Source organism: Melanaphis sacchari, unplaced genomic scaffold, assembly GCF_002803265.2.
Source record: "Melanaphis sacchari strain LSU unplaced genomic scaffold, SCAv2.0 Contig157_pilon_pilon, whole genome shotgun sequence".
NCBI classification, from domain to species: Eukaryota; Metazoa; Arthropoda; class Insecta; order Hemiptera; family Aphididae; genus Melanaphis; species Melanaphis sacchari.
In genome coordinates, this window is record NW_020270704.1 from 268,552 (window position 1) to 283,281 (window position 14,730).

The window sequence follows — 14,730 nt, forward strand, 5'->3', positions numbered from 1 at the left end:
AGTATTTTTTAGTAAAAGTTACATTTAAATTGTTACAATTTTGAAAGTTTATTTTTAATTAATATAGTTATTGCTTTACTTCATGTATATCAAAATAGAACAAAACTATAAACCTTTAAAATAAAAGTATTTACAATAACCTCATTACTGAATTATATATTATACTAAACACTTGACACATTTAAAAGTTAAATATAAATATTGAAATGAAAACATGTCTGTTAATTGTTATATAAATATATTTTGTGTGTGTACATTAAGTTGATTGAACTAACAATAAATATTGTTATATTTTGTGTAATTTACTAAATTCTAATTTTATATTCATTCATTTGAATGTAAAATATACACGCTTATATTTTACTTGTAACTAACTATGTTTGATAGAATTTATTGTATTAATTAGTCAAGTTATATATATTTAGATTCTGAGAAAAGCTGTATAATCACTATTTTGACTAAAAAGTGTTTTAAAAGTTTGATATAGCCTTTATAAAGTGAAATTAGACACAGATGTTTTAAGGGAAATTTTGGGGATTTCTCTATAGTTTTATGAGAAATTCACGAAAATACACCCAGAAACCTCAATCTTGTGAGAAATCCAGTGAGAGAACTAAGTTAAATTTCTACTGGAAAGGATCCTAAGAATTAAACTTAATTAAAATATATTAAATTATTTCCTGTACCTATATCAATTGAGTCAGTGGAAGTTATATCATAAAAATACTAAAAAACTTAAAATGCATGCATTTAGAACTCAATAGCAGGCAAAAATAAAGTAACAATTTCTAAACACGCAAAATAATCTTGATAAAATAAATTCATAATACGTATTATGGCTTGAACAGTATTAATCAATAATAAACGTAAATTTAAAAAAAAAAAAAAATTATATTATAATATGCATTATATTTAGTGTCGTTAAAAATATGCAAAACAATTCATATTTAGAATGATTTTAGTAAAAATTTAAATAATATAATTTTTTTTATTATCATCATTATTATTTATATTATTTAGAACATGAATGAAAATATTCATAGCATTTAAGTACTGATTCCTCATTAGTAAATTATATGAGAGAATTAGATGGTGTAATTATTTGCCTTCTCCATTTTTAATTATAGGATATAACTTATAACTTTTTTTGTGATGAATTCTACATTTCTGGATTTTTTTTTTTTTTTGAAATAGGCAGGCATGCTACTCCAATTTATCTGGCAATATTTCATTTTTTTTCTTTAAATATTAATAAGTGTCTCAGATATTTTAGCTAAGTTTATTTTTGTTAAATAATCCTACTTATTAAGTTCTAATTACCTCATCACAAGAAGGAAACCCATACCAATATACTATACTTATTGAAATTATGCTATAGATGTTTTTTTTTTTTTTTTGTACTTACACGTTTATACAATTATGGTCTATGATCAAATAAAAATATCTTAAATTTGGATTACCCACTTCATTATTTAGCCTTTTTTAAGCACTTATTTTTAGTTTAAAAAAAATTAACTGCACATATTTTATAATAAACAATAACATGTGATTATAAAATAAAAATAACAACTAGTCACTAAAAATAAAAATGATCCAGTATTTTACTGAAATATTTAATTTTAACTACTTTATTTATCATATAAAATTATTTACGGAATTAAAAATACCCCTAATTTTATTAAGTATATTAACTAAATCACTGTTAGTTTGAATCATACTATATCATGATAATTTTATTTATAGCTCTATCTGTCGTTAGTGGAATGGAGAATTTTGAAGATTAGTTAAGTATGCCATCCTGATGGTGATCAAAGTAATGGCTGATAAATGAAAGGCGAATGGGGTGCACATGGGTTGCGTGTCTAGTAGCAAAGACGTCTACAAATATCGTCATAACACGATTGAAAAAAATAATACTGTTACATTGGACCGTCTTTTACATGACCAAACAGGTATTTATTATTATGACTTTTATAAATATTAGATATTATAATCTAAATGCAAACTATTAAAGTATAATATATTTATAATAGTTAATATACAGTAAAACATAAATACTAAATAATAATTTTATAGGTATTTTAAAGTTAAAAAGATGAAATAACTTAAAAAGTGCTATTGTTTTGTGTTGTATTTATACTTAAATTAATTCTTGATGATAGAAATTATCGCTAATAAAGATAAAAAAAAAAAAAGATAATAATTTTTATCTTAAGAATAATATACAATTTAAGTGAAAAATTAGTAATTCTTATGTGTAACTATATAAATTTATTATATCTTATAAAAATACAAGTTTCATCGTAACTGGACAAAAAATAAATTTTAAGCTTTATTAATATTCACCAAATATATTCAAACTAAAAACATATTATTTTTAAAGTAAGATAACTTATGTTATATTACAAAAATATAGATGCGTAATATTACGTATACTATTAAAGAATAATTTAAATGTTGCTTGTCATAAAAATTATATTTATTAGATTTCGATTAAAAATATAAATATGTTGTAGTTATTAGTCATTATGATAAAAAAAGAATATTCCAAACGCTTAATATCGATTATAAGAAATAGATATTCATTTACCTTATTTAATATTTTAAGCTACAGTAGGTACTAGGTACGATATTTTTATAATATTGAATACTTATTTGATAAAACAATCATATTTTTTACAAATTAATTTGATATGGTAATTTTTTTAGCTTTTAGAGTTATTCAGAACATTAAATTATAAATTGAAACTTCATTTTGAACAAATATTTAATATTATATTAATCAATTTGTAGTATATAAAATAACTTTTGAAATTTTTAGTTGAAATGTAACACTTTAATAAAATTGGCCTCAAGAAGTATCTAATTTCTTTCATATTATTTAAAGATTTGGAAAGTTTAAAATAGAGAAATTTATATATTCTCAAATCTAATATTATAAGTAAAAAATGTACTTAAAGCATAATTCACATTTCGTTCACGATCAGTAGAACAGTATAGTATTGCCTACACGTAGAACATGTTTGTGGATTATCGCGTGTTTAAGCCTTTTCACGTACTAGGGTGGTTAAGGGGACATGCGATAATCCACATGATGAATTATCCCATAGACAAGATATGAGTGGTAACCATACCAGCATACATGCATATAGTCGTATGTAGTATTTACATTCGTATTATATGAAGTAAATTTACAGTATATAGGATGATCCATTTAACATTTAATACGTTAATCAGATATTGAAACAAATATATAAACTGTATATTTTATACTTTTTTTAATGCGAAAAAATTTGTTTTAAATATTTAATTAATTTTTTTTTTCACATTAACTGATAAAAAAAATGTATTTATTAAAAAAAGAGTTTATCACGCGTTATTTTTTTTATGTTTAGAGTAGAATGTTGTTTTTTAAATTTTATTTATAAATATTCAAAGTCACACAAATTATTTATTATATTTTTTTAAGTTTATATGAGAACAAAATATTGACATATAAAATTGTGTGATTTATTATTTAAAAATGATTTAAAAAATTTTGTACAATTAAGTGTAATCAAATGTATCATCCTGTACATATAATATAAATATATGAAATAATGTAATTTGTTGTGACGCAACTAAGACACTGAAATGACCTTGGACCGGGTAAATCACATTGACCGACTTATTCAACGATTGGAGAGAGAAAGATAAAAAATAATACATAGGTAGTTTATAAAGCAGTTACCACAACAGGTAAAAACTAAAACTTGGAATATTAAAAGGAACTAGGTCGTTAATTTTTAATATTTTCCCTGTAACTCTGCTTATCCAGGAATACTTTTAATATATTTAAAAAATTGGAAATATTATAAATTTTGTATTAAATAAAAACCACTTAAGTACCTTCATTGAGTGTCTAAATTTTTTTAGATTACCTTGTTAATTTATCTAACATTAATGTAGTAGATTGTGTATAGTAAATTTAAAAAAAATAGTTATAATAAAAAATAATTTTTATTTGAAATAGGTACCTATGCGTTTTAGCTTTCATAAAAAAAAAAAAACTGTTATGGTGTTTAAGCTTTTTATGATTTGATTATAAATACGTAATGTCTTTTTAGTTTTTACACAATATTTACAAATTATAAATGATAAAATTAAATATTTTATAAATACGCATAAATAACGAATTGGTATAGATTTATTAATTAAGTATTAATAATAATACAATTTGATAAAATACATTGAAGTACGTTTTTAAGAAATGTTTACTTCAGTTGCAATGTTATTTTATTGAATACTGAGTTATATTATTATATTCATTTAGAAATATATTAGAAGTTTACTTCATCTTCAGCTTTAAAAAAAAAAAAAAATGGTTTAAGTGTTATAATTTAATATTTAAATTTTCTAAATTTTCTAAGATAAATAACTTGTAATCATAATATTTATTACGGCCTTTGAACTCTCATTCTAAAGTAACACAGATAAGTAAATGAAAGTCAACGTTATTCTTGTTATTAATTAAATAACAAAAGATAACATTTTTTATTATTATTATTATTATGAGATGTTGTAAAATGAAGCAACTTTTAAAGAATTTATTATTATTTAATTTCTCATTATATTCATTTGTTAATACTTTAAAAGTATATTTTGTAAACACTCGAATTGTTAAGTGTTATTTCAAATTTCTTGCTTTCTTTTGTATATATTTTATAATTTATATGTTATAAAGTATATACAATATACATTATACATGTTGTATAATTATTATACTATAGGTACTTTTATCAAACCATTAACAAATAGTTTCATCTGCTTTTAATACGTATTTATTTCCTATGTATTACTATATTGTAATATCTTATCTCAAAATATTCAATGAAGATTTTCTTCTTTGTTTCGTCTGTTATGCATATTTTTCCTACAAGAGGAATTCATGCTCAATTAATAATGTACAATTATAAATTGTATTTGAACAACATCATTTAAATGTATATTGTATATATGTAAAAAAAATATTTCAAGCTTTCCTAGTCATTTGACAAACTAGAATTTAAGTATAATAGTTTTATTATTACGCGTATAATAGGTAGTATGGTGTAATATGCGTTTGTCACCATCTCTGGGCATTTTCGATTTACAAGTATCTTTGCTTCTCCTTTTTTATATTGATTAAACCATTATTATTATTAAATTGCTTATTAAAAAAAATGTCTAAATATTGTTAATAGTTACTAATATTAAAATACAATAAAAATTGTTATTATTGTCAACATAAATTTTCTAATTATTATTGATAGACCTTATACCTTACCTGCTAAAAAAAAAAAAAAAAAAAAAATGAAAATTTGGGTTTTTTCATAGTTAATTCTTTGTATTAATAAAAATAAAAAACATTTTACACCCAACATTTACATTTTATATTAAATAAATTATATATTCTATTATAATAATATTTCTTAATTGTGTACAGTGATTAAGTTATAGAAATTATTCAGATTTCAAAAAATAACGCATAAAAGTATTTTCTAAGATTCTAAATATTATGCTATGAACTAGTCATTAAAATTTCGTTATACCTACTTATTATACAACAACCGAATCGGTATACGTTAAATTACTAAAATATAATTTATTTATAGCGTGTAACTGATTTTGACAAGATATAAGTCGTATTAGTACTTAAAGTTAAAGTTTGAATTATGTTTTGTAGTGGGTTGGACTTAAAAATCTACCTTGATATGATTTATTAATAGTTTTGTTTCTCTTTAACATTATATTTTTTTTGTATGTTTATATGTTGTTATGAATAGTAATATAAAAAATATAACCTCATGTAAAGTATACCTATAGCAACTCATTGTAAGTTAATTTGCTTGATGTCATGTAAATACAATGAAATATTTATTTTCGAAAAATATTAAACATTTTTATTTTTTAGTGATATCACAATAAAGTTAAACTTACTTGAAAATATTAATTACACTGTCCAAATGTCAGTTATAATAATAATAATAAAATTATATTTCTATTATTTTTTTTTTTTTTTTATTAAAAGATAGCAAACTAGTTAACGCATTGTGCAGCTGGTATCGAATACGTGATGTACTAACAGTCAAAGAGGCTTAAAACAAACGCGCGTCGCTAATTCTTTCCCCAAAACGAGATTTCCCTTTATTAGTCTTATAGCTATAATAATATTTACTTAATTTTCAACGGACACGCATAGCAAGAGTGTTATTAATAGAGATGTATTTGATATTTGGGACATATTTAAAATCTACCTTTTCTCTATATGTTACAATGCGACCGGGTGATATTATGCGAATATGATTGTAAATTGTCTGAAATAATTTTTACAGTATTAAATATTGTAGATTTAATTTATCACACCCTACAAAAAGAAAGCTAGTAAATATTGTAAAAATTTGATCTCCTCTTTAGCAATAATTGATAAATTGTACAAAAATAAAAATAATAAAAATATCGAACCAGATGTATCCAATTGTACCTATATTTATACAATTTTTTTACATTTTATTTGAATTACAGCTTTTAAAAATGTTATAAACTGTTGTAATGTGATGGACTATTCACGTCGTATTGTGCGTTCAATTTTCATCGCTAAAGTAATTTATTTCCATAATTTTAATAGTTGAAAAAAATCATTCAAAAATACTATTCTATTTTTTAATGTGTTGTTCACATTTTTATTGAATATCTCCATTTTTCTTTACCATTTGCAAGTTTGCCTAAACAAAGATATTTTTAATTATTCTACATATTTTTGTAAAAATTTCATAAAGTTGGCTATATTGTATTGTAATATATACGTATCACTATAATACTAAAGTTGATTTTAGTTAAAAAATGAAAATAGTTACCCAGCGTAATTAACCACTAATTATAATTTACATTCTAATGATACTATATATGTCACAATTTATTATATACCAAATATCTCTTAAAATTAATATCTTTGGCAAAATTTACCATTATTTATTTTTTTATTTACTCAAATTTTACTTCTTACAACTCTGTGTAAGTAAAAAATTCATAGTTTCTCAATTATTATAAATATAGTTAAAATACAAACTATCAATATTATTATAAAATACTATATTAACTACCGATGAGAAATTCATATTTTTTAGAGTATTGGATCGTTGATAGTGATAACTTAGCATTTTGTTAGATAATCACAAATTTGATAAAGTTAGTTATTTGTATTAGATGATCCACAAAGGGACAAACACATGTGTTATGGACTTAGTAAGTTTTTGAATGTTATTAACAATACTGTGGTTGAAAAATTGGTAGAATATGCTTTGAAATATAATATACTTTTATATGATTTTTCAGTGTTGATTTTTTGCAAGTAAAATAATTATAATAAAATAATATTGTTTTTTAAACTCACATGAAATAGTACTATCGGTTGTATTATTATTATTTCTGTAGCTTTGTAATGGATTATGAATATCATTGCGTATTTGTAACCCCAATCTGCGCATATATATTTACTAATATAAAAATATAATGTAAGCAAAATTCTATAAATAGCTAAAAAAAAAAAACTAATATTATGCTAGACTAATTTATGTCTATAGTAATGGTCAGGAAAATCTCCCATAGTAAGATGTAGGTATATGATTATGTTAGACAATTTGATATACCTTTTATATAAAATTGATATATTATACTTAAAGCTGACATATAGGAATATTATTTTTTTAAAAGATCTTTTTGTTTTATACCCATAATTCATGATCTATAGGGTTTCTTGACGTTTTTACCTACTTTTATTTGATTCTAATAGGTACCTAGTAATTTATGTAATACTTTATATTGACAAATATTTTATTATTTCTTCATGAATAATCGTAATAATATGTTTAATTATTAAACTTTAATATTAATAAAATTGTCAGTACACTTTATCTGAGTTATTAATGCAATACAATAGATATTTTTTTTACTAAGTAACCTAAATCCTTGGAAGTTTGGAATATTAAACACGATTCGTTTATTGAATAACTAATAATGAACAAAATAAAAATTAATAACAATGATTATTAGCGTATAGATTACAATTTTTTTTTTACACAATCTTATTAAAAAACTAAATTAAATTGTCCAATTCTAAAATTTGTTACTTTTATGTTTGCATCTTTGTTAGGTTCCAGGATTTCGGATAATTTTTCAAGCAGGTAATTTTTTTTCTGAGATATTCGTATTTTAAACAATCAGTTAGTATGTTTGATTATTGTGCGTGTTCCGCATGTGATGCAAATTGGAGGTTCTTCTTTGTCCATTAAGAAGCCGTGGGTAATTTTGTGTGTTCTATTCTTATTCTGTTTAAGACTGTTTCGTTTTTTCCTATTTTTACTTGAGCCACTTGTTCTTTTAATTTCGCTAAGTTTTTGGTTTTATTTTTTCCATATTTTATCCCATTCTAATGTGCATACATTTTTTATTTGTCTTTTGATGCCGATGTAGGTTTGTATTAGTATTTTTATTTGATTTGTCTGTACTATTTATTTGGCTGCTCAGTTTGCTGCTTCATTGCCTTGGATGTCGGTATACTCTGGTATCCATATTAGAACAAAATCTAATTTTATCAACATAAACTATAAGCGTTTGTATAAAATGCGTATGACTTTAATCTAAACTCTTTAAATCATAAAAATAATAATTTATAATGCGTCATATTTTACACTTTTTAATCTTGATTATTAAAATTACAATTTTTTCGAATAATCACTATAATAAGAACTTATGAGAAACTTTATAAGAAATTTTCGAACTGATTTATCAAAAATAACCTAAGATGTTGAGCATTTCCAAAGCATTTTGTACATTATATTATCATATTTAGAAAATTCGAAAATTAATTGTATGTGAAAATGTCAAGTCTATGAATAAAATTAGTTATTTTTAAATTAAAAAATAGTAATTAAAAACGTTACTATCAAAAATTGGTTTTAAATAAACCTTCCTGTTTTTCTCAATTATAATGAAAAGTATTGAAGACTTTTTACTCTTTAATCCCCAATGTAACAACTATACAAAGTAATTTTTTTTTTTTTGATGAACCACTCATTATTTCAAAAACTATAAAAATTTTAGAAAATATTTTTTTTATAAAATCTACAGTCGAAGTCAAACAAAACTTTAAAAAAAAATGTATAATTGTTATTGTTATAAGTTTTTAAGTTTTTACTTTTTTGAATAACAACATACATTTCTAATTTCAAATTATAAAATAAAATATTGCAATCAAAATTTGAACAAATATGTTTTGAGTAATAAGTATTTACAGTTTGAGTTTTTACGGGAATAAACTGCAAAATGTTGACCTACTACTTACTTCACTTACACTTTAAATACCTATAACTCAAATTTATAAGTCTGAATTTAGAATTTAATGCATTAAAATATTCCGATTAAGAAATTATAAATTTATGTTGTCATTTAAAAAAGTAAATAACTTAAAAAAATTATAATGATATACCTAACATTTCAATAAAATTGCTTTATTTTGAATTTAAATTATATAAATGAAATATTTTAAAAAATTTTAAAACGATGAGTGATTCACGATAAAAAAAAAAATACCTTGTATACAATATACAATTTTATATCAGAATCCACCTTTAAAGTTGATGATTTAATTTTTTTGTTAATCCAAAAAGTGATTAATAACCAAGAGAAAAAAATATATTTATTATATCATTTTAAAACCAATTATATTACATTGTGGCTATACATTTATAACTCTATTTAAAATTTTAAATGACTGATTATTATGATAACGTATACAACTTATTGTATTTATATAATAGTAATACAGAACTTAAAATATTTCATTAAAACTTAAAAAGATTAAATACTTAAATTCTATAACTAATTTTTACCAAATAAGTTTTATAAAAAACATTTATTATTACGTATTTCTATTTCTATATTATTTTAGATTATTTTAGTGATAAACTATAGCTCGATATAGACCTTTTACTATGAGTTAATTGTTTAGAGAAAATAAATACCTACTGATGTAATACACACTTTTAAACTAACATTTTAAATTTTACAATTTTTTTTTAAAACATAAATATATTTTATTTATATATATTATATAAATATTTCTTGGTATATTTAGAATTAAAAATAATTCTATTACCATAGTAAGTAATCATTTAATTATATATACACTGCCATAATATCTATTAAATTATTATATAAATTAAAATGTACAAAATATTGTTGTTATTTTGTATGGATTAAATAACACAAATTATCTAGATAGGTATATTTTTATTTTGAAATTTTTTATTAATCGATTCTGTACAAAACTTCAATATAATATTTACTATCTGATTAAAATATTATGATATTGTTTAAATTTTGTTCTGGACTCTGTTTTATTTTTATTTTTTTGTTTTTAGCCAATACAGAATTATGGGATGCAGAACATAGAGTGAACAATAACGACATAGCGAGTAGGAATAGAGTAAGTTATTACTTTTCTACATTTTTTTTATACAATTTATTACAATTTTAATAAATATTAGATTAAAATTTAAATTATTCTCAGTTACTTTAACATATAACTATTTATAATATTAATTTTTTATCGTATAGATACTATAACAAATTACGAAATTAAAATTATTTTTAATGTTTAATTTTTAAAATTTTTCATAATGACTAGGAATATAAATAAAAGGTAAGAATAGAAACATATTTCCAGGAAAAAATAATAAATTTAAATTCCTAAAAGTTACAAAGTTTTGGTATTCAACAGGCAACAATAATATTAGCTTACAAATATATGAGTACTTTATTGCACATCCATATATGTTAATGTGTTTATGTTTGTGAAGTAATGGAAAAAGACGAATAAAAGCTTAAAGCTTTTTAATATTATGGTACATACATTAAACATTAATATTTGTATTGGTAAACGAGAGTATTTATAGTTTTTTATAATTAATACGATTTTTTTTTTTTTATAAAATATACAAATAAAACATTACAAAAATTACTCCATTGTAAATGCAACTATTATTAAATTTTAAATATAATTAAACTCAATATTATTCTATTAAAACTGTAGTATTTAATCGTTTCCTATCATATACATATTGTATGATTGATGTATTTATAAGTACTATTTATTAAATAGATACATTCATTATTTATATTATTTTTATAGCTTTAAATTAAAAATAAATCTTCTTCAGCATCTATAATTTTATTTTAGAAAAAATTGTTTATTTATTTTGTAACTCTAATATTTTGTTTTATTTTGATTTATCTTTATTTATTTCAAAATATTTAATAATTAAATACAAATAATAATTTAAAAATGTTTCATACTATTTATGTTATAGTTAGTCATATCTTATATAATGATTTCAGAACACTATAAAAGTTTATTTTCTGAACCAAATAATTTGTATTTTCACATGTATGTAAATCAAGCATTTAATTATTAAGGTAGAAAACTTTGTTCTAAATATAAGCTTTATTACCTACATCAAAAATATTATTTATAAAAATATACTTTCACTATTTTATACATGATACAGAAAATTTAATTTCACAAATTTGCAACTTGCACGTTTCTTTAGTTTTTATAAGTACCTAATAAGAATTTCATAAAATGTTTATATTTTATTAATCATACTCAACCATTATTATAATCAATTTTAAAAAAAATAATTTAAAAAAAAAATTAAAACATTACCTATGACTATATACAAGAGTCTAAAAAGGTCTGATGCCAAATAGTAAATAGTAAATACATAATTAATTAAAAAAACGTGAAAATTAAAACCAAATGAATGAGCAATTTAATACTCTTATAATGGCAGGTTTACAGTATCCATTCAATTAAAAACTGATCTTTAAATATTTAGCAATCTCTTAAAAATCAAATAATGATGTGTTATTAGTCAATTTAATTTTAATGAGTTGAGAAATTTATCAAATTTTTGTTTTTTTAATATTATTTTTTTTTCTCATCAAATCTATTTAAAATATTATTATTAATATACATAATTTTATTTTTATTTTTTTTTAAGTAATTATGTAAATAAACTGAGTTCAAATTTTATGTTTATAGTATTACCTATTATTATCTAACATTATTTAAATAACGTATTTTCAAATATGTGTTAACTATTAAAATTGATTTCGAATTTTATTCCTATAATATATAATAGCCACATCTTACTTCAAATGTACAAGTTTCTATTTAAATAATTATTTTTTCATTAGTTTAAACGAATGAATTTTATTATAAATCAAAAAAAAAAAAACTGTACTATTTTAACATGATTTTCAATTTAAATAAAACTAAGTAATTTAAAACAAGATTAATTTTATATTTTATTAATGTATTATACTGATGTCTATAGTGTATTAATAATGTGAGAACAATAAATGTATTAAGTTCTCAATTTCCCTTGAGGATTTTTGGTAATACTCTTTTACCCCCTCTGGAAAACTTATTGTTCATACCTTTAAAATATTGGTATCTTAACCACATACCTGTAGATAAAACTTGAATTATTTTCTTCATGATACACTTAACTAGTTTTGAAACGTGACTTAACCGCATCAACGTTTTATACATTATGACCATTCTGTTAAAGACAATAAGAAGTGAGTGTAACCAATGGACTCAAATACAACTTTATATCAAACAAAGTTAGTAGCATTGTATTACGTACTTAATTTTAAATTAAATATCAAGCCTGGGAAAAATAACATTTGCTTTTGAAAAATATTAAATATTAATATACATCATTTTATACACAATAAGACAAGTTTGGTTTTGTGTGAAATAACAGAAATATTATTTTAACAAAAACTATATTTTTAAAATTTAAGTGCATTAATAAAAGCAAAAAATGATTTATAATCCATTTTTATAAACCTTTAAAAATTTATGTAATTGATAGAATCTGCAAATAAATTGATTATATTTGTTCATTATTGATTATTAAATAACATCAAACAAACGTATCCTTTATTTATACATAAATTATAATAAGTAATACTATTGAACTGAAGTTTACTAGTATTAATTTACATAATATACGACTATGATGTACTTAAGTTTAGTAAGCAACAAATTACACATATTATTTTTGTTGAAAATTTTCAATAAAATTTGATAACTTTTCAGGTTGTATTTATTATTTAATAAGTTTTATAAACACGTGTCAAATAACAATATGTTTATTGTTTTAAAGTTTTAAACAAGTTTTGTCATCATTCAAATATTATATAAATATTGAATGAGCATTATGTTATACAATAATTTTATTAACAATATTTTTAAAATGACTTTTTGAAAAATAAAATATATTACTTTGAGTAGTTTGTTTTACTAAATTTTTATTTTTTTAAACAATGTATCAATTTGATGAAATTATTTTATTTTATGTATTTTTTGTACCTTACAAGAATAGATTAATTTTTATCACGTATCATAAAATTAAACTTCAGTGGTGTTATCTAAGGGGGTAGCAACTCATTCGATTGACCCAGTTTAGTGCTTAGCTTAACAACTTTAAGTAGAAACATTTGCAAAATATAAATACATTTTGTTTTTAAAACCATTGACGTTGATTTTAGTAAAAAATTAGAAGTCTAGAAATTGTTAATAAAAGACTGATCAAGCAAAAGACGCTCACGCTTACACAAACTGCTACATAATAAACGTTTAATATGTGAAAAGGTTTATATTACTCATTATTAATTTGTTCAATAATTTTATTTTATTCATTTTTTTTTTTTTTTTTTTTGCTAAATTTGTTTCAATTATAAATGTATTGTATAACTTTCTCAGTATACTTATATATTTAAACTCTTAGCATGTGCATAAGTCATAATGTAGCATAAAAACTAAGGTAGTAAATCAGTAAATGATTGCCCTAATTCAAGAAAAATTTAAATAATGTAGCCACTGAATTAAAATTAAATAAATTTGAAAAAATGAAAATTACTGTTCAAAGATAATACATTTTTATTTTTTCACTCGAATATAAATTGAATAATCAAAACATCACAAAAAGTTAATTTAAAAATTCGGTACAATTAAAATGAAAATAATTTTAAATATATTACATGATTTTCAATTGCATAACACTTATTATAACTAATTTATTAATTAGCCTAACTTAAAGCTTCGAATTATAATAGTTTTTATTTATAATGTTATAGTTACTAGATACCTTGCAAGAAATGTGGGACAACTGTTGTCGAAGGAGTGGATCTGCATCCGACTTGTCAAGGGACACAGTAGATGCATATTCACCAATAAACCGGAGTGATTCACCACTAACGCAAGTAAATATAAGACCCATTAAAAAATTATAAATGTAAAACTTCATATTATTTATTATCTGTCAACGTTACAATGTAATTTTAAGTAAAATAACTTCTTTTACCATGTCAAAATATGTGCATTAAGCCAAAACCATAATTTTCTTTTACTTATTTACAAAAAAAAAACTGTTATACCTACATAAAATCTTCATAACAGTTTTACATTAAAAATAGAACAATACTTGGTACTTAAATAATTTCAAAAAATTAAAAAGTTTAGTATGTATCTATTTTACTATTTCTGTACGGCAGTATAGTAAAATGATCGTTTAAGTTATTTATAAGATTTTTAAACTATTCATTTTTCACCGCTATAATATTTTTACCTTAATCAAA

At 21.2% G+C, this 14,730-nt stretch overlaps 1 protein-coding gene across 4 annotated transcripts in view; it reads left to right on the plus strand.

Annotated features, from left to right (window-relative positions):
* LOC112592101 (high affinity cAMP-specific and IBMX-insensitive 3',5'-cyclic phosphodiesterase 8-like) overlaps nucleotides 1-14,730 on the plus strand; it is a 66,538-nt gene that overhangs the window by 15,854 nt on the left and 35,954 nt on the right. For 2 of the 4 annotated variants that reach the window (XM_025336085.1, XM_025336083.1), the window contains exons 2-4: nucleotides 1,744-1,952; nucleotides 10,440-10,504; nucleotides 14,230-14,355. In XM_025336085.1, coding sequence (XP_025191870.1) covers nucleotides 1,850-1,952; nucleotides 10,440-10,504; nucleotides 14,230-14,355 — 294 coding nt within the window. In that variant the 5' untranslated portion in view covers nucleotides 1,744-1,849. Of the gene's footprint in view, nucleotides 1-1,743; nucleotides 1,953-10,439; nucleotides 10,505-14,229; nucleotides 14,356-14,730 lie in introns of those variants that run through there. The other 2 variants (XM_025336084.1, XM_025336086.1) reach the window with 2 other exon arrangements.